We start from the raw sequence: 24350 nt of genomic DNA, 5'->3' as shown, positions 1-24350 counted from the left end.
CAACGTTGTGGAAGAAATGCGGCACTGGCCGCATTTGTTTTTCCAGTCCCGGACTACTTGCTGACAGATCTCGGCTTCCACTCTGACAGGAAAAAGCGTCATGGTCACATGACTTACTTGCCATAGGCTGCTTGCGAAATCGACGTCAGAGCCGGGCTCCCCCTCGGTAACCGTACCAGGAAGCTGTCATCTGCTAGCAGACGGCGCAAGCCACGGCCACCACGACGCGGAAGCAACGCCGGGCAACGCCGTGCGCCCGATCTTGATACTGAGTCGATTTGAAGACAGTACTGTCAGCTTAGCTTAGGTGGATAACAGAACTCAGCTTCGGAGGTATGCTCGCTGCTACAGCTTGCGGCGAAGTTCGCACAAAGTAGCCAAACTCGTTGCGGATAGGCAGATAGACGAACGCCTTCGCAAAATGTTGTGTTGACAACAAGTGCTATAGCTGCTCCAGTATACGAGTGGTTCACCTGCGATGCTTTCAGGTAAGCGCGCAGACAGCATGTCGCGAAACAAGCGAACAAGAACCGCTTGACGCCACGAGCAAACAATACGCGCTCGCAGCTCCGAACGCGCGTTCGTGTGCGGTGGATTTCAAGAAAATAAACGAAGATACAAGAACAAAAAGTCTTACAATGGCTCAGAGAACAGCTACGGAGCTCATGTGAAGGTTTAACGAATGTCCTCCAGAAACACGAAAAGTACGCAAAATGCACACGGAGTCTAACTCAATATGGCTGCCAGCGCGGCGCGCAGCTGTCGTCTGCTGCCTTCCCCGCAGCCCAAAGTAGCCCGCGGACTGCCATAGGCGAAAAACGAACGCGTTGCTATGGCGACCCCGGAAGGTGGGCGGAGCTTTCGGGCTGCCCGAGAAAAACAAATACCGGACTCGAGATCGCAAGTAGTCCCGGACAGTCCGGGACTGAAAAACAAATGCGGCTACTGAAGCCATAGGCCGTCGGCGTTCATTGTGTTCATTGGCGTTGACAATTAAGTTTTACACTCCGGTCATTTTAAGGAAAGGAGGTGCGCATAACTGGCTCCCTGGGTCAGAGGACGTCTGAATCGCGCTTTGCGTAACGTGGAGTGGTGAGAAGAGCGATCTGAGTTGCATGCGTCAGCGCTGACAACGTTGTGGCAGACACGCGGCACCACTGCAGTATACCGCAGCGTTCACTGGGTGAGAAAACTCTAGCGATCAACTATTAACTGCCACCTGCGAGGGTGGCTGTGTGGGCGTGCTGCCTATCCAGTGAACGCACAGCTTTACAGACGCCAAGCCGCGTATAGTTGCCCGATACGCCATAGCTTTCGCTCTCTAACCAGGTTCAGTATAGTTAAACTGCAGCTAATTTTTTGTGGACAAACACCGATCTGTGACGTAAGCAGGATTCGTTGGCGCCGCTATCGCAGAGTGCGGGTAACAACTGGGAGTGCATCTAAGAAGCCGTGCGTGTCCCCAGGCTCTCTCTTTGTCGTTCCACTCCAGGCGTAACGTGGATAATTTTGAAGCGAAAAGCTTCACTAGGCTAGTCAACTCCGCGCTGTGCGTGAGCCGGAGCCCAGATTTGCCAATTCTGCGCATGCGCGAAACCGAGCGACGTCACACACGGCGCAGGTAGCCGCCGCCGCTGACACAAACAAAAATAAAAAAGACAGGAACAAAATATCACAAATAAAAAAATAAAGACAAACAGTGCGCCCTTGATTGATTGATTACAAACATCTTTATTTCTTCAATATTCTCAGAACATATGGGTGGGCCGCCTAGTCCGGTAGTCCACTGGCTGCTGCTGCTGCGCTGGCCCTCCCCACCAGCCAGTGCTGACGGTCAGGATCATCGCTGAGCAGAATAGCCTCCCACTGCTCCTCCGAGGGGTTGGGAATGGGGTCAACTAAGGGATTATATTGGCATGCCCACACCATATGGTAGAGGTTCGCTACCGTTCCACAATGTGGACACTGCGGAGAGTATACTGTAGGGTACCACTGGTGTAATTTGCTGGTGTTGGGTATGTGTTGGATTGTAGTCTCCTAAGGGTGTTCTCTTCTAACTTGTTGAGGGATTTGTGTGGTGTTGGGTACTCCTTTCTGGCTGTTCTGTATGGCGCAAGATTGTCAGCATACACTGCTAAACCTATTAGGTCGCGGCACCCTTCATGGTCATCAGGGGGAGACACCTGGTATAGGAGGTATTCACACGACGTCATCCGCAAGGGGCGCTAGCTGCTGGCGCGGCATTCGCCATGTTGGTGGTCGCGCGCGCGTCCGCCTTAAGTAGCTGGTGATGGGTGAAATGTGAGTGTATTTCGCGTCTCACTGCAGATAATTTCTGTCCGACCCGTGCCGCCGCGTGACTGAGTGAATATTCCGTGAACTGTGCGAAGCAGAAAAGAGGGGGCACGCTCAGAAGGTTCTACTTTCTGAAAAGGTCGACCCCCCGTTGTGACGTGTTGCTACGGCTTGAAGCAGCGCTACGTAGATACAATCAAAACTGCAAAATATTCTCGCTGGGTCTGACGTTCGTGCTGCGAGCATGCCGCTGGAATTATCAGTGTCTGCGGCGCCAGTTTTGGAATTTCGGTAGTTAATCGTGCTGTTTATCCACGATGTGCCCTGCATGACTAGCTGACAGTTATCAACTGATATTAAAAGCTGTAAGTCGTGTACATTTTTGCGTGCAGTGCAGCCAGCCAGTTTTGCTGCCGAGTTGAGGCAGCTCTGTTTTATCACGGCACAGAGGAATTCTGCTGCAAACTTCATGCACAATAAGCGTACGCGGTCGCTGATGCATTTAACAACGTGCAAATATGTTACTGATCGCTAACAGTTCAGGCCGGGTACCTCACGGCGTGCCGTGTTCACTGCGCGAGCTGGCGTGAAACGACCGCAAGCATGGCGCGTTTGCCGCGGCGACGCTCGCGCCGTCTGGTAGCGCGGCCTCAGTGAATACCTCCTAAGAGCTCGGGCTGAATAGGCTCGCACTTACAAAACCCGGCAGAGAACAGTGCGCCAGGAAAAACTCGCATCTCGGTGGACACCCGAACCGCGCCGTAAGGGGAACAAAAATGAAAATTGGTTTTAAGGAAAGGGAACGACTTCCTGTCTCTCTCATATCTCGATGGATACCCGAACCGCTCCGTAAGGGCCTTAAGGAAAATGAAATGAAATGAAAATTGCTTTTAAGGAAAGCAAATGCCTGTCTCTCATATCTTGGTGACACCCGAAAGGAATGCACACCACAGTACATGTCTCTAAAGCAACCTTCTAAGACAGCACCGTATTCACTACACGCGCGCCTCCTCCTCCGCCTACGTACAAACTTTGTATAGCTAAGAAAATACGTTTCGGAAAAGCCAGAGAGCTATACCCTGAGTGTAACTAAGTATAACCATAAGCTAAACCACGGGCATCGCCGCAGGTTTTCGCTTCGAGATATCCAGGCTTAACCTTAACTAAGCCACAGCCAATTTTTTTCCTTTTATAATTCGCGTTTGGTTTAAAATTGCATTTTGATGTTTGTTTTAGCCGCTCTTCATTTATGAATTAATTAAGGCGAAAAGCCTTTCCTGGCTATGTCAACGATTTCGTGTCCGCAAAGCGTGTTGGCAGCAGTTGCGGGAAACTGTAAAGAGACACCGTCTAAAAAGTGGTTATAATCGAAGGGGGGTGATGTGAGGATGCCGGGCAATAAATTTGGTGCCAGTCGGATCATTAGTTAATTAACTGGAGCCAAAAAAGCGACCAAAAGTAGGCGTGGTCGAGGCGCGAGAGGCGCGAAATTTGAATCGCCGGAAGCGTCGTACAACGTTCATTCACGTGTCGCTACCACGTAATTGGCCGACGTGATCGGAAAGGTGAGCGGAGCCACCGCGCGGCGCGAAATTTGAATGTCTGAAATGAATACCGAGGTGAAACGATGGGGGCTTTGGAGTTAATCGAAATATAACCAATAATAACAAATTATAGAAACGCCAGTAGTAAATGAAGATGAATTAAGGTGCATTAGAGTGAATTAAGGTGAGTTACTTATAAATTAAGGTAGATTAATGTGGTTATAATGTGACTTAATAATATATTGGAATGAATTTAAGGTGAATTAGAGTAATCAATTTCGAGTTAAGTGTGAATCAAATCAATAATTTTTTTTTCAAATTGAATTATGTAGGATATAAAATTAATAATTGTCAAAATTGTTAATTAAGTGAATTAAGTGTGAATTAAATCTGAATTAATTATATAGTAAAGTGCATTAACTGTGGTTTAAGGTGAATTATGTGATTCGATTGTCAGACGCGACGTCACAATCGACATAGAGGCTAAGAGGAGCAATTAGAGGCGGCGAGGTGGCGTCAGTGCTCGGTAAATTGGTTTTTTTTTAGGAAAGAAAATGGCGCAGTGTCTGTCTGGCATATCTCGGCGGACACCTGAACCACGCCGTTATGGAAGGGAGGAAGTTGGGAGTGAAAGAAGAAAGAGAAAAAGAAGTGCCATAGTGGAGGTCTCAGGAGTAATTTTGACCACCTGGGGATCTTTAACGTGCACTGACATCGCAAAGCACATGGTCTTCTCTTGCGTCTCCCCTCCATCGAAACGCGGCCGCCGCGGTCGGGTTCGAACCCGGGTACTCCGGCTCGGTAGACGAGCGCCTTACCACTGAGCCACCGTGGCGGGTAAAGCTTTCGCATTACTCCAATGCGGTTTCCACAGTGCCCTCTAATGTTTCTTTTATTGGTTATGCTGGTTATATGCTGGATTGGTTACAGCTAAGCAGTAGTAGGCATTCTCTCAACGTATGTGCAATTTTCTTTCGAGGAGACTCCAAAGTTAGGAAATGAGGTCATTCTTTATTAATAAAAGAGGATAAGAGCCTATAGTACAAAATTATGGATTTGTAAAACGGCTCTGGCAAGCACATATTGTGATGTTTAAAAAAAAAACATTGGATTTGAAATTACTTCACGATGTCTGCTTTTTTCAGTCAAAGACAACCTCATAGGTGCACTCTACAGTCAGAAAATTACATTGAGAGCTTTTGTTTACATTCGACATAGAGGCTTACGTCATAGATTGGTGTTTATGCACAAAAAGTAATTAGGTATGCTTTCTCTTGGTGGAAAAGGTCTGTCTTGGGATATGGGGAAAATTTTCAGCAGTGGAGGGCATGTTTTCAGCTTCCACCCCCTCATTTGGGCGTTCCCAATGCTCAAGAAGCTACGCGTCTGAGCTTGGATAACATTGTTGGAAACAAAAAATGCAACATGTTCTTTCATATTCTTTTTGCCGCAATCTTGCTTTGGGAGTTTTAAGAGAAATTGGGAAGTGTTTTTTAAAGCGAAAGCCTCACTATGCTAGGTCACTGTGTCTGGAAATTTCACCTTCATTTGACCTTCAGATAGAGTAAACGCAAGTTCTATATGGCCACATTAAACCTCTTCCCTTGCCCCCTCAGTGCAGCAGTTTTCACTGTGGTCATACAGAACATTGATTTTTGGTGCAGTGTTCTTACTCTATCTGTCTTTGGCCCTGAAGTAGCTACAAATGAAGTTGTCCCATTTTTCGGTGTAGTGTTGTTACTCTAGCTGTCCTTGGTCCTGTAGTAGCTACAAATGAACTTGTCCCATTTTTCGGTGTAGTGTTGTTACTCTAGCTGTCCTTGGTCGTGTAGTAGCTACAAATGAACTTGTCCCATTTTTCGATGTACTGTTCTTACTCTAGCTGTCCTTGGTCCTGTAGTAGCTACAAATGAACTTGTCCCATTTTTCGATGTACTGTTCTTAATGTTGCTGTCCTTGGTCATGTAGTAGCTACAAATGAAGTTGTCCCATTTTTCGATGTACTGTTCTTACTCTAGCTGTCATTGGTCCTGTAGTAGCTACAAATGAAGTTGCCCCATTTTTCGATGTACTGTTCTTACTGTAGCTGTTTTTGGTCCTGTAGTAGCTACAAATGAACTTGTCCCATTTTTCAATGTACTGTTCTTACTGTAGCTGTCCTTGGTCCTGTAGTAGCTACAAATGAACTTGTCCCATTTTTCGATGTACTGTTCTTACTCTAGCTGTCATTGGTCCTGTAGTAGCTACAAATGAACTTGTCCCATTTTTCGATGTACTGTTCTTACTCTAGCTGTCCTTGGTCCTGAAGTAGCTGCAAATGAAGTTGTTTAATTTTTTGGTCTAGTTTTCTTACTCTGTCTTTGGCCCTGAAGTAGCTACAAATGAAGTTGTCCCATTTTTCGGTGTAGTGTTCTTACTCTAGCTGTCTTTGGTCCTGTAGTAGCTACAAATGAAGTTGTCCCATTTTTTGATGTACTGTTCTTATTCTAGCTGTCTTTGGCCCTGAAGTAGCTACAAATGAAGTTGTCCCATTTTTTGGTGTAGTGTTCTTACTCTAGCTGTCCTTTGTCCTGAAGTAGCTGCAAATGAAGTTGTCCCATTTTTTGGTGTAGTGTTCTTACTCTAGCTGTCTTTGGCCCTAAAGTAGCTACAAATGAACTTGTCCCATTTTTCTGTATAATGTTCTTACTCTAAGTGTCTTTGGCCCTGAAGTAGCTACAAATGAAGTTGCCCCATTTTTCGATGTACTGTTCTTACTCTAGCTGTCCTTGGTCCTGAAGTAGCTGCAAATGAAGTTGTTTAATTTTTTGGTCTAGTTTTCTTACTCTGTCTTTGGCCCTGAAGTAGCTACAAATGAAGTTGTCCCATTTTTCGGTGTAGTGTTCTTACTCTAGCTGTCTTTGGTCCTGTAGTAGCTACAAATGAAGTTGTCCCATTTTTTGATGTACTGTTCTTATTCTAGCTGTCTTTGGCCCTGAAGTAGCTACAAATGAAGTTGTCCCATTTTTTGGTGTAGTGTTCTTACTCTAGCTGTCCTTTGTCCTGAAGTAGCTGCAAATGAAGTTGTCCCATTTTTTGGTGTAGTGTTCTTACTCTAGCTGTCTTTGGCCCTAAAGTAGCTACAAATGAACTTGTCCCATTTTTCTGTATAATGTTCTTACTCTAAGTGTCTTTGGCCCTGAAGTAGCTACAAATGAAGTTGACTCATTTTTGATGTTCTCTTTTTCTGCTGCAGAAAGTGGCGGGAATTCAGTGAACCAGGGCAGTGGTCGTGGTGACAGCCATATAGTGGCAACGTTTAAGCCATGGCATTCGCAGGGCTCAAAAAACAGATTAACAAGGCCAATCAGGTGAGTCTCTAGTTTGTGTCTCCATTATATCACCGCTTGTGCCATGAACACATGTACTGTCATGACCTTATGTTTCCTGCTGATAGTATAAAAATTTTTTAGACATAGGCTTTCCATGTAGGATTTCTCACTGTAGTCTTATTTCTGGGGAGGTGACTAACTTGTTTATTTTAGCTGTCAGGGGCGTTGTGGTCCTTGATCATGCAGGGACTGCGTCTGGGGTTACCCGACTGTATCATTAAATTTTTAATGACTGGCAATAATTTTTTAATTTCTATATACCTTTGAACCTGTACATACAAATAGAAATCCATACTCATTTAATGTTGCATGTGTTTGATAAAATTTACGACCATTATAAAATGCAAAAGAGCACAACTTCTAGTTAAAACCCAAGCGATGGTGCCTGCCAAACTTTTCTGGCTTGTTTTGTGCGAAGCAGCATGGCATATTTACCATCGCTTAGTCTTGCTTTCGTGAAATTCTGGTTTTAACATTCACGGGCTGTGCAAAAGGCTTCATTATCGCTGTCATTAATTTAAAATCTCTCCTAAGTGCGCGTTGACTATCTACCGTTCGATTCCACCTTCGCACCAACTGTTTGAAAACACCACACTGAGATTCCTTGGTTGTTTCACGTCTATTCCTTTGCACCCTCGTGAAAAGGGAGTGTTCGGATCACACGAGGTTGCTTCCATCAACAAACAAGTGTAAGTTCATCGTGAGATTTTAAAACAAGTACGATTCCACATAGGTTCATCCTAGCAGCAGTCCTCCATAATGCTGCCATACTGGATTAATTGAGGCACCCCATCTAGGTTGTGAAAATTGCCAGTATTTTTTTCGACAGGCTCGTGTACCAAAGCGTGACTGAGAAATGTGCTTATTGATAATGTTGACTTTTGCCTCTTGGTTCCTACTGGCTTCAGATTAGTTACGTAGCCTTTCTCAGGTGCATTGCAGATTGAATTTTTCAGTAATGTGAGGAACATAATAATACAGGATGAAGTTTAACATGGATAACTATACTTGCTTGTTTTAGCCATGTATAGGCTGACTACATGTTACAGCAAATTTTTATGTCCGGAAGTTTTGTCGCACAATCTATGTAATTTAGTTCCACATCTCACCTGTATACACTGGTGGTTCAGAATAATTAAGACTTAGATAATTCACCTTTAGCTTCATCAAACATTTTCAAAACTTTCGTTGACCTGCTTTTTTCCATGCATTTCAATATTGCTCAGTGTGGCTGGTGTTATCAATCGATTTGGAATTTTGAGAGTAATGCTTGGAGCGGAAAAAAAAATATTCCTGAAGCAGTGGATAAAGTCACCCCGGCACTGTGGCATAATAAAAATGCATAAATCCAGGAAACGGCAGTTGGTGATGCTTCATTCATCAAAACAAAGCAGTTGTTGCTTGGTGGTCTTGTCGGCTATAGCTGCTACATTTTACCACACAGTCAGAGTCTCCTTCCTGTCTGCTGCCTCTTTCTTGTGCATACATTTGTGGCGAAAGCACCAAACTGGCTTCTGCTTTATAGTTTAGAAGAACGTCAATTTGGGCTAGATGGTGCATTATTTGAGACAGAAATGGTAATAGCGCTACAGAACGACGGCCACAAGAAAGACTGACACAGGACATGCGGCCGCCGCGGTGGCTCAGTGGCTATGGTGCTCGGTTGCTGTCCCAAAAGACGCGGGTTCGATCCCGGCCGCGGCGGCTGGAATTTCTTTGGAGGAGAAATTCTAGAGGCCCGTGTACTGTGCGATGTCAGTGCACGTTAAAGAACCCCAGGTGGTCGAAATTTCCGGAGCCCTTCACTACGGCGTCTCTCATAGCCTCAGTCGCTTTGGGACGTTAAACCCCATAAAAACCAAACCAGGACATGCGCTAATCATGTGTCCTGTGTCAGTCTTTCTTGTGTACGTCTTGCTGTAGCTATTACCATTTTTGCTTTATAGTTCCATGTCTTCTTCAAGTAGTCAGCAATAGATACTTTTCAAAGGGCAACTACAAGGGATTTTCCAACATTTTGAGTTGACTATAGCATTATACTTCTGGGACCTCTCTTCTTAGTTCTGATTGATAGTTTTTCAAGGTAACAAGTTGAAGTATTATAAAGCAGCAAAAACAACAAAACCAAAACGGGGTTTTCACCAAAGTATGATGTCACGGATACTATCCCAACATTTCTCGTGTCAGTGTTGGTTAGCTAACTTAATTGGCTACTCTTAGTGACAGTTTTGATCATTATTTCTCTGAAATGACCAAGAGCAAGCTTTAATTTTTTTCGTTCTTCTAAGAGCAAATGCAACCCATGATGTCACATGTCGAGAAATCATCCTGATCTAGGCCACGAAACGGGAAAATATATTAATTTACGCTAAAACGAACTGCCGATGGGGAGCGAAATTTGACACAAAGGGTTAAAAAAATTTGGAAAACCTACTTTCAAATTTTCAATAAAATGTGTGGAGGTCAAAAATGCCTGAGAGTCTTCTTTTAACAACATGGCAGCATGTGTAAATCATAGAATGACTACTACATATATATAGGGTTATTCGTTTTCGGGTTTTATATTTTTTCAAATTCGGGGGGTAAAAATCGGGCATTATTTTTCGGCTTGATAAAGGGGAGAAAGGGGGTTTTTCATGGAAAAACTCCGAAGTTCGGGTTTTATCGGGTTAAATTTGCAAACTAATAATTTATTGAATTTGCTGTAACCGGTGCGTAACAATTAGGGCTATATTTGGTCTGCTTCCAAGAAAATATTGCAAAATTTGGGGTTTATTTGGTAATTAATTATTACTCGCAGTGAGAGGCATAGGTCAGTTTTGAGAAAATAAACATTTTATTCACGAGGACTGGTCATCGACGTTCTACACTTCCTTACTAACATACATAATCATCTGCATGCGCAACATCTCGGTTTCCATCCGAGACCTGTCTGGTCTCTGCAGGTACCTTAGCTGAGAGAACGTTCGCTCAACGTCACAGCTGCCATTAGCTAAGGACAACAATGACAACGCTGCATTTGCTAGGCGCCTTGTCGGCCGCCTTGGTCGCCTCTAGCCTGCGCGCCAGCTGGAGGCACAGCAATTCCGTGGGCACAATTGTTTCAGAAATCGGGAAAAATCGGGTTTTACCCGATGTTTTAGGAACACGTTCGGGGTGCAAAAATCAGACAAAATCGGGTTTTACCCGAAAACGAACAACCCTACATATATATCACAGTGCTTGCACTAAATATTTATTGCTACTAACAGCCAGCCTTATGTACAAAAGTAAGAACGAATATATAAAGTGATGTTTTTAGGTGCACCTGCTTATTTTGTGATGCTGAACTGTTAAGCTCAACTTTCAGGTAGCTTATACTTTAAACAACTTGGATGCAAATCATTGGTAAATTCAAATCAGTATGTGGCAACTTTATTTACGACTGCAAGCTTTGTGCTGATATTCCTTTCTGCCTTTCTCATTTTGCCGAAAGATGACAGTGTACTGTACTGTAAACCACTTCTGCTTTACAATCTAGTATGTCAGCGAAAAGATTGGAGGAGCGGAAGGCACCAAATTCACGGAGGAATACATGGAAATGGAGAGGGTGAGTGTCTTCTCTTCGTTCCACATGCTTTCTACAAAGGCTTGTTGGAATGGTTGTTGACAACATTGCTATGGGCTTGTGCTTTCTTTTTTTTTTTCTGCAGAAAATAGACCTGACCAGCGAGTTAGTAGAAGAGCTGATTGTAAAGACGAAAGAATACCTCCAGCCAAACCCAGGTCTGTACAAGGATTTAAATTTTGCTGCTGAATGTAGGCAGATGACCACTGCTTATTTTTTATGCATACCGATTAGCAAGCTATTAAATTTTTAATTGACAGCAGCTGCTTCAAATATCTGGACGTGACGGGAATCCAAGCAGTTGAGTCACTGCAAACATGGACTGCTGGCATTCGTGCATTAACGCAAAATGTATGGTTAAAGAACTTGCTGTTAACAAAGTAGTTTGCTAGGCTGTCCTATTTAGCACTCAGCCAAGACTGGCAGTGAATGAACCTTAAAAAAATAAATTTGAGATACTGTGAGAACAGCCAGTCTAGGGTGATGTTCCATTGTACTGGTCACAGTTAAAACTAATGCACGGATGTAGCTAATTCTGTGGTCCTCCCACTGCAAGGGGGAGAAGAGCAGTAATGCCATCATCAGCACTGACGTTTGCCTACGCAGCGTCCCGAGCAAAGCTGATGGTAAGCACGAAACTCCGAGGCACGGGAAAGACTCATGCATATCCTCAGCCGGAGGGCGTCCTTGGCGAATCCATGGTCAAGTTCGGCACAGACTTGGGCGAGGAAAGCCCTTTTGGTCAGTATAAACTTGTTGCCTACAGCTTTGGTGGTGTGCACATTATGCAGCCTAGTTCCTTGCTTCTCAACAAATTTTGTTGCTTTAACATTGCGCATGTGGTATCAGTGCCCAGAACTTGTCACATTATTTATACAGGAGGTGAGACAGTTGCACTTGGGTGTAAGCAGTCTGTACTGGTTTTTAAAGGTTTGTTAATAATGGCAATATCATTTAACAACAGTGACAAATACTGTTGCACATGTTATTTGTTGCTGAGAACACTCGGCATGTTTAGGTGAAATCACAAGGAAGGTACTATTGTGCACTGTGATGCTGTAATGTTCAACATGCACTCTGGCCTTTGCCACCACGTTCCAGATCGCCCGTCTGCCAAATGCATCCTGCAAAGCCAGCAATGCCCGGAGGGTGTTTTACCTTTTAGGTCAAATACTAATATGCTTATGAGCTCACAACAAGGTGCAGAAAGCAGTGAGGCAAAAGTTTTCTGTTGTTTTTCTCTTGAAATTAGTCACACAGTTTAAAATATGTCTAAACTCTTGAAAAACCGCGGTGTCATTCTCCTTTAGGTCAGTCCCTGAGAATCGTGTGAGTCTGCATTGTCACTTTGAGGCTGCTGCAGTTGGTGAACGCACTGCCAGGTCCTAGTGAGGGGAACTACTGGGGCGGCCAAGGCGTGCTATCCTGTTATGATGGCACTGACATTGACAGAACTCTGACACTGCAGTGGCGCCTGCTGGGACGTGAAAACACACTGGACGGGCATTATTCTGCCCTGTACTTTTTTCCACTGCTCACATGGCCATTCACTGTCTCCCATCCAGGGCAGAGCCTGGTGGAGGCTGGAGAGGCGCTGAAGCAGCTGGCAGACATCAAGTATGCCCTGGAGGATAACGTGAAACAGAACTTTCTTGAGCCCCTGACCCAACTTCAGAACAAGGATCTTAAGGATGTTTTGGTGCGTCCTGCCATGTTATGTCAGTACACATAGCTTCAGGTATTCTCTGTAGATACCCTGCACTGGGTTACTTGTGTATACTCAAGCTTGAATGCTAGGTTGTGCTGGTGCAGGCAGACACCCTTTCTGGTTTTCCATAGCCCTAGATTGCTCCAGTATGGGTTGAGAAATCCTTCAGTGTGGGGTGATTTTCTAGTAAGGAAATTAACTCCCATTTGAGTGCCACCATGGCTCCGTTTGGATGGTGCTATACATGTTGACACCAGTATTGCTGAAACCAGCTACCAGTCTTATGGTGTGTTAGTGGTGCGGGGTATTGAAGCCAGCTCAGGTTTTTGCAAAACTGCATGGAGACCAGGCAAAGAAGCGTAGCAGTAAGTACACCCAGCATCAAAAGTTTATGGAGGGGCCGGCTGAGAATAAGGTGAATTTTATCCAAGCTATTGCATGTAACTTAAAACCAAAGCCTACAGCTTGTGCATTAGTGCAGGAATATTGTCAAGTGTTTGTCATTTTCAAGCTGTGCACACAGGATACATGGGAATAGTATTTTTCCGAGACCCACGTGCCCTGTAAACTTCTGGCGCCGGGTGTACAAAATGAGCATACACATGCATGCACGTACGCACAAAGAGAGAGAGAAAGTCATTTAAATATTTTAACAATTCTTCATCTCCTTATCTTTGTCTACTTATGTTGAAGCCAGTATAATTTATGTTTCAGAACACCAGTAGTTTGTCCTGTGTGCACATATATATCTTTTTTTTTTTAAGGGGGGCACGGCTACACAGAAAAGCTGCAAGGCATTTTTTCATGTGTGTACTTGTGGCCATCCCCCAAAAGCGTCTGAAATATTACTTGAAAAGCGCAACACTGCGTTCAGTGCACTCTTGCTGCATAGCATTTTGTTTTGTCTGCTGGCGTAACTGAGGTGTGAAATACAACAAAATAGCAGGGGTTCTTCACGGCCATGTTTAATTTTCCAGCATCATCGCAAGAAATTGCAGGGCCGACGTCTGGACTATGACTGCAAGAAACGGAAACAGCTCAAAGGTGATTTCATTTTGCTTTCTTGTGTTCAAAATGGAGAATGTTGCATCAGCACGCTGATGATCTTGTAAAACATAAAGCCTTTGTTGTTTTGTGTTGATTGCTTTATGTGCTTAGCATCTCTTCTTACGCTTGTGGATCTCACTGCTTTTACATGAATGTGTGTAGGTATTCTAGACAGGGGGGTTTTAAAACAAGCTTCCTTCTTGAAAACTATCATGCTTCGTGCACTTTTACATGATTAGTCTATTTTTTTTTTAGGTGGTCACTTGACCGAGGAAGAGATTAAGCTTGCCGAAGACAAATTTGAAGAGTCTTTCAACTTGGCTTCCATGGGCATGTTCAACCTTTTACAAAATGATGTAAGCATGGTGTCACTACCTCTTCTCTGACTATAAAATGTTGTGGGCAAAGCTCACTTATCAAAGGCTTGCATGATAGGTGGGCAGCTTTTATCAATTGATTAAGGACATCACGTACAGATGTTATTGTTTTGAGATCCTGCATCAACTATTTGAATGCTGAAGTGCACTCACTTTCACATGCACAAAACTGAAAGATCAGTAGAGTAGAACTATGCTATAGTATAAATAGTATAGTCGCTCATTTTGTGAGGAGTGCCAAACGAATGGAATACTAAGTATGGCAGATAAAACTGTGGTAATATTTTTTTGTTTTGATGCAAAAGTGTTAGGGGTGCCATTAAGGTGATAACTATCTGTGTAAAGCCTACCAGCTTTGGCAGGTGATGTTCAGGGGGATTTCTCTTTCCCCACTGGCCACCTGCCAGCCGTCCCCTTAATAAGAATGACTTAGCAAAAATTAATGAAAGAAGCAGCTACGAATATAAATGGCATAAGAGTAGAATCACAACAGAATCAAAATTGGATTAGAATCGCAATTAGAATAGAAGCTGAACTATAATAGATTGGTGAGGGAAAGAAAGATGCTCTCACATTTCCCCCGCATCAGTCCAGTTGATTGCCCCTAAATTTTTTGTTCTTTTTGCTACACAGGTAGAGCAGATTTCCCAGCTGCATGCCTTGGCTGAAGCCTTCTGTGAATACCACCAGCAGTGTGCAGAGGTCCTCCAGGGGCTGACAGAACGGTTGCTCGAACAGTGAGTTTCGTGTGCAGGAGCCTAGCTTTCCCATTCATCATCTGATCTGCTGCCAATTACAAAGCCACTGGTAGTATTTCTCTTTTTGTCACTCTGTACAGCCTGAAGCCTATAATGCGAAGAGTGCAAGCCTTTTTTATTCGAACAGGTGGTGTTGAACTGTGGACAGTATCAGATACACAGTTGCTACAAGAATTTCTTGCTCTACTTTGTAATGTCAGTTACATTGTTCTAAACAACGCTTTCATTATGTTTATACTTGTGGTGGTTGTAAAACTTGCGCTCAACTGCGCATATTGGCTCTGCTTAAGGTGCTAAGCACCTTGTCTCATAATTTTCCATTTTGGTTCCAAGCTTAAACAAAAAGGTTTATTTTTTCGTGTTTGAACTTTTGCCCTGAAACTGCAGGTCTCTAAGCTCAATTTCCTTGAATGTGTTGTTGTGATATAAAACACTTAATTGGCAAGGTATACAACTTTTAAATGGCAAGTGTAATTGGCATTGCAGGAAAGAGGAAAGAAGTGGCTAGCGTGTTATTCTTTCAAGTTTCTTGCAGAGTGTAGTGCATTAAAGCATTTTTTCTGAATAGGCTAAGCATAAAATGACTACATATTTCGATGCAAACACCTTGGCCTCATGCAGTACAGGCCACCTAGCTTTTATCTTTCTTTTGTTGCCCTTCTGTGCAGAAAAGCAGAGGCGGCAGCGCACGAGCACGAACCGTACGAGCCAAAGAAGTTGTCTGACCTCAACCTGACGACGATCCACGACGATGTCTCGCCCATGGTCGAGTCAGGTGGGGGCATCTTCAATGGCGAGCCCCATCAAAACTCCCTCTTCTTCTCCTCCTCGGCCCCAACTGGTAAGACTGGTGGTGGCAGCTGTAGGCACTCAGCAGCACTCAGAGGGGCAGCTTGCCACCTGCTCTGCTGCCCTTCTTCTCTTCCTGCCTTTTTGCTGCTGGGATCACTGGAGGAAGTGTGTACTCTATAGGGTAGCCGCATTTTACCTCCTCACTTGCTCCGTGAACGGCATTGTAGACTCCTTGTTCTGACTGCGATCATGCATTTCTGATGTACAGGTTCTCGGATCACTTAGCACACGACTGCAATTGCTGCTGAGTTGTGCATTGAGGCATCAGGACTTGGAAAACTTTAGGCAGTGGCAAAAATTGCCTTTCTCATTGTGTAGGGTGCCTAGCCAGCTGGAAATTTGCAGTTCCTATGTGTTCTCGTTGTTTGGTCTCATAGAACACTCTTCAAAGCAATTCGCGTTACTTAAAATTGACCAAGTCCAATATAGCTCTAGGACAGTGAGTATGATATCTTTTTCAAATATGCGTACACTACCTGGAAGGCTACAGGGGCCTTGCTGCACAGTGCAGCAACTGTTCTCATCTCTTGCAGGGTAGCTTGAGAGCTTTTCAGGTGCACTATTTTGTTTATTTTAGTTATGAATATTGTCAACCCTGATTTGAGGGTCATTACAGGGAAGGAAAATGAAGAAGAAAAAAATGCATAGTACACAAGAATGAACAAGCCTCTTCGAGCATGCAGTACTGCAAGAGAACATAAAAACACAATTCACACCACCGTACAGCCACCTGCTGTACAATAAGAAATATTTGACAGTCAGTTACATGCACATCTACAGGAATCCCATGCCTAGACAGTCACCAAGTGAATTCACGAATGCCATTACATATGCAGACTCAGCAACATGAGCGGACAGTTTATTCCAGGGCTCAGTATCATCTGGAAAGAATGATTAGCGAAAGATGTTAGCTCGGGTCAGGTATGGGCGAATCGCTTTGTAGTGATTAAGGCAGGAGCTCAACCTCCCTGGAGGCTGCAGATATCTTTCTTTATTAATGTTAATTTCACTGTGAATGATTTGGTACAGTATTTTTAATCTCTGCTTTTTAAGTCTTCTTTCTAATGTTTCTAGACTGCATGAGTTTAACATCTCCTTTACCGAATCTGTTTTTCTTTATTTTGGACAAATCAATCTCGCCGCACGTCTTTGAACCTTTTCTATTTCGGTTGAAAGAATCTTCTGGTAAGGAGCCCATACTACAGACGCACTACTTGCTATTCCTGGTCTTAGCCAGCATTGCATGGCACAGAAAAACTGTTGATGTGGCCAGTCTTGCATCTGAGTTGACTTTCATACCCATATAATTTCGCACTGTTAGCAGCGTTAACATTTTGTGCTCACACTGCACACTGGATGTCTCCTGCAGTCAGATGTGTGCGTCATTTGCAGTGGCTTTTAAACAAGCTGCGAATGGGCGAATGTGTATCATGCTATAGATAAGTGCATCGTAGATGCAGCAGTTGAATGTGGTGACATCCCATGGTTCGAAGTCGGATATTATGCAGCTTTACGTTTAGGCTGTACAAAAGTGCCATTTCCTGTGTGTGCTTTAAAGTCACATTGCTTTCAGTTAATGATTCAACTTGTTGCCTTTCTATTTTTTCTGTCACTGCTTCATTCATCACATGTTAACCTGCAGACTAACAGTCTTTGATAGGCAGGCAGCAGGTTCTTTAGTTTTGTTACTATTTAAGCATGCATAGGCACGCTGGCGTGAACATCTGAAACCTTAATTTTGAAGTTATTCCTTTGCGTTTTATTCGTACATACCCTTTATTCCTTCCTGTTTGTCTTGAAACAGATAGGCTCTTATCACCTTTGTTTGAGGAACCGCGTAAGTGTTATGGTACGTATCCAGTCTTCTGAAAGGCTGTATCTATGCACGCAGGTTCTGTAGGAGCATCAGTGTGTATTGTACATTGCTTTGAGTTTTATATTTGTGTTTTTCCTTTTTTGTGAGTTGGAAGAGCGGCATTTATTTTTTTGCACCTCATTACGTGGACACGCTGCTGTGCCTGTGGTCTTGAAGGTCGGTTTATTGTGCTAGCCTAAAGGTTCACATGTTATGGCTTAGTAAATGTTGGCTATAAACGTCTGGAAGGAGACCCACATATGTGTGTCCTGCAGATATAAAGAAAGGAATGTATGTTGTGTTTGTTTATTATTACAGTCGTCTCAAAACCTGAGAATTTTTAGTCTGGATCTTCGACTCGCTGTGCAAAGTTTTCGGCATTTCATTGGGTGCGTTGCCATGGGCAGGGCATTATGTTCTGTCAGAGCAACTAAGAGCTTCTTTCATGGCATGACTCCCAAATGCTATGGACTGCTTACAGAATAAATAACAGGGGCACACACTGAAGACATGCGCAGCACAGCAGTTACCAGGAGTGATTTGGTGATATCTATAGTGACTGCACAAGTCTTAGGTTATTCATCATTTCTTCTTTGCTAGTTGTAGCACACATTTCCTGCGCTAAACTCTTTGAAGGAAGGTTAGATGCAAGTTTTTACAAATGTGTGCAAGTGCTTTTGTTTTGTTACTTTCTTCTTTATTTTCCTTCATTTCATTCTTGTTTCTGGCTCTTATTTGGGCAGAATGTTCTGATTTGCATGTACAACTCGAACTGTTCTCTTCCATCTGCAGCTTGGGGACGTTAGGCTCCTCATACCATACCATACATATTCTGTGCCATCCCCCTTATCTGTGTTCAGAGCTTCATTCGCGTTATCCAGCTATGTTACGAATTAGTATTTTGGTTCTCTTTTTATTACAGAGGTCATACACATCAGCTGAAAACATTTGAAAGATGTTTCGATATAACTCTTTTCCTTGCTGTTTTTTTATTTATTAATGTAAAGTTGCTTCCTTGTTACTGGAATTAGTATGTTCATAATACACCAGCAGCTTTGTATAGTATTGTGCATTTTTATTGTGAAGACTTCAAAAAATTTCGCCGCCTCAACCGGTGGCTCGTTCGTGGTAAAACTGAGCACAGACCTTCCGTATTGTGTTAACTTTTGTCTCGTAGCAAGTTTTACAATGATACTTGAGTCAGCCGTAAATGATATCTCTGTAATCGTCTGCGCCGAGATCGACAAACTGAAAGCCGCCAGCGCCGGAATGCCGTGAAGGGTGGCAGTGGCGCCATCAAAGGACCTGTGCAGCTTATAATGCTGACCTCGGTGCTCTTCGCATCGTGACACTTTCCTATGCAAACAACAGATGGCGCCACGAACGCCTTTGGCAAAAACCCACAGTTGGTGGATTTCGGTTCGTTGATTTCAAGGCAGACGATTACGGGTTTGCATCATGCGTGGCTGAACCAGGAAAGTACTGTTGACAAGCTTACTACGAGACAAAAGTTACCGCAATACTCAAGTTCTGTGCGCAGTTTCAGCATAAATGAGCCAGCAGTTGAGACAAGACAATTTTGAAAAACCGTCACAATAAAGATGCACAATACTGTATAAATCACAAATGCTAAACATTATGTTCCTGGAGGAAGTATATTAATGCATTGTCATACTGCCAATGTACAGTATATGTTAGGCTTGTCCAAAGTATGCAAATGCTATGGTGCAGAACAAACAAGGTGAAACCGCACAGAGGCTGCTGGGCACAAGATGTGATCCTCTTCGCTCTGCAGCTTGCATGCGCGACTGCAGTTACACACAACCATTTGTTCTTAAACTCAGTAGTTACAGTCAGGTGTTGATATGTTTGCATCAGAGTGCTCTGCACAAGCTTGGTGTACTTTGTAACCCTGGGCACAGTCAGTTATAAAGAAAACTTCCTTCATATCTGGTCAGCATCAGTTTCCAACAGTTTGTAGCTGTTTGCAAAGTGTTTCTGTTTAGAGGCAGGTAATTTCTTGCTGCAGTTGCTGTTATGATGGTCAGTTTGTCACATAATATTCACTGTTTCTGTGTGCACTTTGCAATTGTGATGGGGAACAGCTGATGAGGAACAAATGGGAGCGTACCGCGCATCAGCCATGTCAGAAGGATAACTGCTAATGCAGCAGCACAGGTAATGGGGCAGTCATCTCCACCACCACCAGCCTTACTTTCCTCTTCCTTTCCACTGTGTGTGTGTGTGTGTAAAGAACATTCCTGCATGCCTTTTCTCTTTGCTCATGCAGGTGGCATGGGTGAACTTGGGGCTTGCCTGTGTCGTAGTGTGTGTGCCTTAGTGCTGTTAAAATACCTGCGCCCACAGTTGCTGTGTTAGGAGAGACCACCATTCCTGAGTATGAGCTACAAGTCCTTGGACTACACAGCAACAAATTACTATGCAGTGCGATGGAATGTGACGCTAGCCATCACTGGCAGTAATTACGATCTTGACTTGTAAAGCACTAGCAAAAGGCTGATCAAGTGTGCTCCATCATAGCATGGTTCATTAGTTTGTGGGTAAAAACTTGATCTTTCCTGATTTCTGCACCCCGAGATAATTTTCTACCCATTGGGTCAAGTCCACTTCCTACCCAGAAACTGCATTTTCGAAATGTATTTTGACACTGGAAGCAGCTGAACTGACTGAAACTGGCACCTACCCCTGTGCTTATTTGAGAAAGGCCGACTCCTCAGCTGGTTGGCTCCTGTGTTGACTCCGTTAGCTCCTGTCGCTGAAGACATCACTTCTGGATGAGGTCAGCTAACATTGATTGAAAGTTACACTCTAGAACATAGGCTGACATTTCCTTATCAAATTTTACCTCTCGGTAAAATTTCATCAACTGCTGTTCTAAAGCTGTTGTTTCTTGCTACACAGCATCAATGACACTGGCAGATTTTATTCAGAGGGTACGCATGTACAAAGGACCAGCCAGTCTAGAATAGACACAGGAATGGTACAAATGCAGACGGTAACGAAAGTTTAGAACAGTTACTGGGGGAGGAGAGAAGAAGCAAGCACATGAGGTTGGGAATATTTCCGTCTGTAGCTTTTATAATGTGTTCATAAAAATAAAGTATTTCATGGCCTGTTGCAAAACAAATGTCTGTGATTAATTCTTTTCACTGTAAAAAAATATCCAAAAGAAGCCAAATTTTGGAACAGTTTCAAGAAAAATTTGATGGCGAATTTTTAAAAAAACACGCTTTTTCTTACTCCCCTCTTTGCCTCAATTTCATAAAGATATATAAGGCTTGAAAATGAGGGGCCTTAATCATATTGTGTGGCTGGTAGCTTGGACCATTGCTTTGCCAAGTTGCAAATGGTACCTTTTACATTTTAAGATATGGTGGCATTCATTATGCTTCAGTGTGTATGTGTGTTGGTAGAAAGCTCTTTTCTCTGCTCACTGTTATTTCTTTTTGTCCACTGTCTTGTATGTGCTTGTGTGGTTAATGTCCCCTAACACCTGTGTGCTTGCACATTTCATCAACATTTTCTGTCATCCACCATCTGCGCTGTCGTATTCATGTTGTGTGATACCAGATGAGCCACTGACTTTGTCTTTCGTCCACTTTACTGGGAAGGCAGTAGTAACCTTTGGCACTGTCAGCTCAGTGCCTTTTACAGACCTTGATGTTTGGTGTGGCAGTACGTGCCTTGTGGATGGGCCTGAAAGTTATTTTCCTTGATTTTTTGTAGACTCCTTAATACATCCATTTCAGATGCACCTAAGATGTGATAAAACCTAAGCACCCAGTCTGATTTATTCTTCTTCAAAGGATTTAAATACTAATATATGGGCTTTTCTGTGCAGCAGCTGGAGCGCTAAAATGGCATTATTTTTCCTAGGTTCAGTGGAATCACGTCTGGCGAGGGAAATTCATAGCATTTGGCAGAAATGTAAACTTTCCAAAAAGTACAAGAGAAAGAAAAAAGATTGACGTTTCGGCACCGGTCCAGGTGCCTTGATCGTAATGAAGTGAAGGACAGGACATTATACTGGGGCAAGTTTTCTAAAGGAGTGGATGATTATCTCCGGGAGATTGCCTTGTGTCCTGTTAATTGTATGTGGTGTTAAATGAATGTGCAGGGGTACTATGAGCAAGCATCTTGATAGTGATCTTTCCTTGGCAATCGGACAAGCCGCGTCCCAATCAGTGACATTGCTGATGTCTTTATGGTGTTCCGCTAAAGTGTTTGAGTGAGCATTGCTTTGGACGACATCATTTTGGTGTTGCTTGATTCGTCTCATTAATTTTCCTGTTTCATCTGTGCAGCTTCTAATTTCACAGCGCAAAAATGGACAAGGACGACAGAGGAACACCACAAAGCGCTGGCACTGGTGGTGTTCCTCTGTCGTCCTTGTCCATTTTTGCGCTGTGGAATTAGAAGCATCAGATACCAACTAGCCCAACGATTCGTTTTGATCATCTACGCAGGCAGCGTCACAATCATGACAGGGTATGTTATTGATGACTCCTGGGTAGATAGCTCTCTCTCAGTGGGGTCCGTGATGTGCCAAGGACCCTAGCAACCAAAAAAAGAAACGTAAAAGACGGCAGCATCTTTTAATTGCCAAGGATCCAATTCAGCAAGCTGTATACCCAGGATGACGGAAGCCAACAGTCACAGAAACTAAGGAGCTTAGGGGATTTTTTTATTTATTTATTTAAATTTGTGGTGTTCATGAATGGGAGATTATTTATTTAAACATAATGGATCAGAAAACAGAAAAAAGAAATAACCACATGCCACTGGTGGGATCCAAACCCACAACCTCCATATTTCGCGTCCGGTGCTCTACCAACTGAGCTGCAGTGACAACTGCCCCAGTCTTCTGCTTTCAGGGGTATTTATCTGTAGTGTAACCTGACCTTGAGAGTGTTCACCAGCTCCATAGCAGCAGACGTAGTACGTCCTGTATTAATGCGAGTGCCACATGAAATGTGATCTACCGGTGAGCATGGAAGCTGTGCGATGGCCTTGTGGTACCCATGGCATCGAGATTCCCAGAATCGAGGCCTTCATTAGCTACTCAGCACTGGATGCGAAATTCGGAGGTTGTGGTTTCGGATCCCATCGGCGACATGTGGTTGTTTTTTCTTCTGTTTTCTAATCTATTATTTTTAAATAATTGCTCTCTTAATTTTCCCATTCATGAACATCACAAATTTAAATTTAAAGAAATCCCCTATGCTTCTTGGTTTCTGCGAATGTTGGCTTCCATCATGCATATCATAACAAGCCCCTCTTTTTCCTTCCCTTGTCTGCTGTATACCAAGATACCCAGTGATGATTGTGACGTTGCCTACATAGGTGAAACAGGAACATTCAACAGAAGAGTCAAGCAACACCATGACATCATCCAGGGCAGTGCTCACTCACATGCTTTTGCAGAACACCAAAAGGCCACCGACCATGCCATCGCTTGGAGCGCAAGTCGTGTGATTGGCAAGGAAAAACCTCTACCAAAACAAAACGCTTGCTCATGGTACCCCTCTACATGCAGTCAACACCGCATACAATTAATAGGACACGACAAAATCTCCCAGAAATAAACGTTCGTTATTTCAGAAAAATCGCCTTATATAATGCACCGTCATGTCCTTCACTTCATTACGATCAAGGCACCCGTATGGGCATCGAAACGTCAAGCGTTCTTTTTTTTTTTTGCATCTTTTGGGAAACAAATGTTTTTGTCAAATCATTTTTTTCAAGGCATCATATATTTTGGCCAAATTATTCACTTTTATTATACAGGAGAAGATACAAAAACATTCCTGCATGCATGGAGACACTTGTTGGTAATTCTTATAATCTTGAATTGATCCAAGCACTGTTTATTTCCATTTTGAGGCACTTTGAAATGTGCAATTGCTCATTTAGGTCTATTTAGTTTTGATTCCAAAATTACAAGGCATGGAACCATAGCTAGTTACCTTCAGAGGAAAAGCATGCTGCATCTAGTTCCACTGCTGACCCAACTTCTGCTCAGAAAGCAAGTTTGTTCTGGAAAAATGTTCCTCCAATTATGACCATTGAGAAAGAAAGGCCTGTAGAGTAATATGTGATTTAAAACATGCCGCAATAATATGTTATGGCAGATTTAAGACTTTATTTATTTGTGCGTGTGGATCATATTCAGTTCTGCACAGAATAAATTTGAATGCTGAAATAACAAATTATTTAGCGACAGTATAAGTTGTAATGAGATATAAGCACATCTGTGAAATTAGTGTTTTATAGCTATAATGAATGAGAATAGTACAATGCAATTTGTTCATATACAAAAATTCTGAACCCCCATGCTTTTTTTTTCTGGCGGTGGCTATAGCACGAACAAATAGAAAGGTTTGAGTTGGCTAAAACATTTTTTGGAGCGAAAGTTCCACTTCTCGCATACAAACCTTGACAGTCATGTTACAGCGCAGACATGGCCTTGAAGCGGCCTCAGTTATTAAAAAAACAGAAGGAAATTGTGGTGTAGGTGGAAATCGAACCCGGGCCTCCAGGATGCGAGACGGAGGCGCTTCCACTCCGCCACAATTGTTTGGCTCTTGGAAGTGAATGAAGGGGGGTCTAATGAATGCACAGATGTCCAGGAAACGTATCTTCGAGATATGTACTGAGGCATGCATGAATAGTTTAATTATGAGCATGTAAATTACAGATATCCCAATTGAGCGAGTAGCGAAGTGCTTTTCCTTCGTGTATGGAATGCAGTTGTAGCGCCATCATGTGGCACCCACTGCAACCCCAACACTCAGTGTATGGCGATGGTTCAGCAGACGGCGCACATCTAGTGAATGCACAGATGTTTTAGAAACGTATCTTTGAGTTATGTACTGAGGTGTTCATGAATAATTTAATTATGAGCGTTAAATTACA

At 43.3% G+C, this 24350-nt stretch overlaps 1 protein-coding gene across 11 annotated transcripts in view; it reads left to right on the top strand.

Moving 5' to 3' along the window:
• Positions 1-24350, top strand: part of EndoA (SH3 domain containing GRB2 like, endophilin-A) — a 91819-nt gene that overhangs the window by 50307 nt on the left and 17162 nt on the right. For 8 of the 11 annotated variants that reach the window (XM_089544192.1, XM_089544191.1, XM_089544189.1 and 5 more), the window contains 9 exons: positions 7075-7189; positions 10731-10799; positions 10903-10975; positions 11424-11558; positions 12383-12516; positions 13503-13569; positions 13828-13928; positions 14583-14686; positions 15376-15548. In XM_089544192.1, the coding sequence (XP_089400318.1) occupies positions 7145-7189; positions 10731-10799; positions 10903-10975; positions 11424-11558; positions 12383-12516; positions 13503-13569; positions 13828-13928; positions 14583-14686; positions 15376-15548 (901 nt within the window). In that variant the 5' untranslated portion in view covers positions 7075-7144. The remainder of the gene's footprint in view (positions 1-7074; positions 7190-10730; positions 10800-10902; positions 10976-11423; positions 11559-12382; positions 12517-13502; positions 13570-13827; positions 13929-14582; positions 14687-15375; positions 15549-24350) is intronic. The other 3 variants (XM_089544194.1, XM_089544193.1, XM_089544190.1) reach the window with 1 other exon arrangement.

Source organism: Amblyomma mixtum, chromosome 5, assembly GCF_055824585.1.
Source record: "Amblyomma mixtum isolate Tamu chromosome 5, ASM5582458v1, whole genome shotgun sequence".
Taxonomy (NCBI): Eukaryota; Metazoa; Arthropoda; class Arachnida; order Ixodida; family Ixodidae; genus Amblyomma; species Amblyomma mixtum.
Note: the sequence above shows the minus strand (reverse complement) of the source record. Positions and strands in the feature narration are given on the sequence as shown.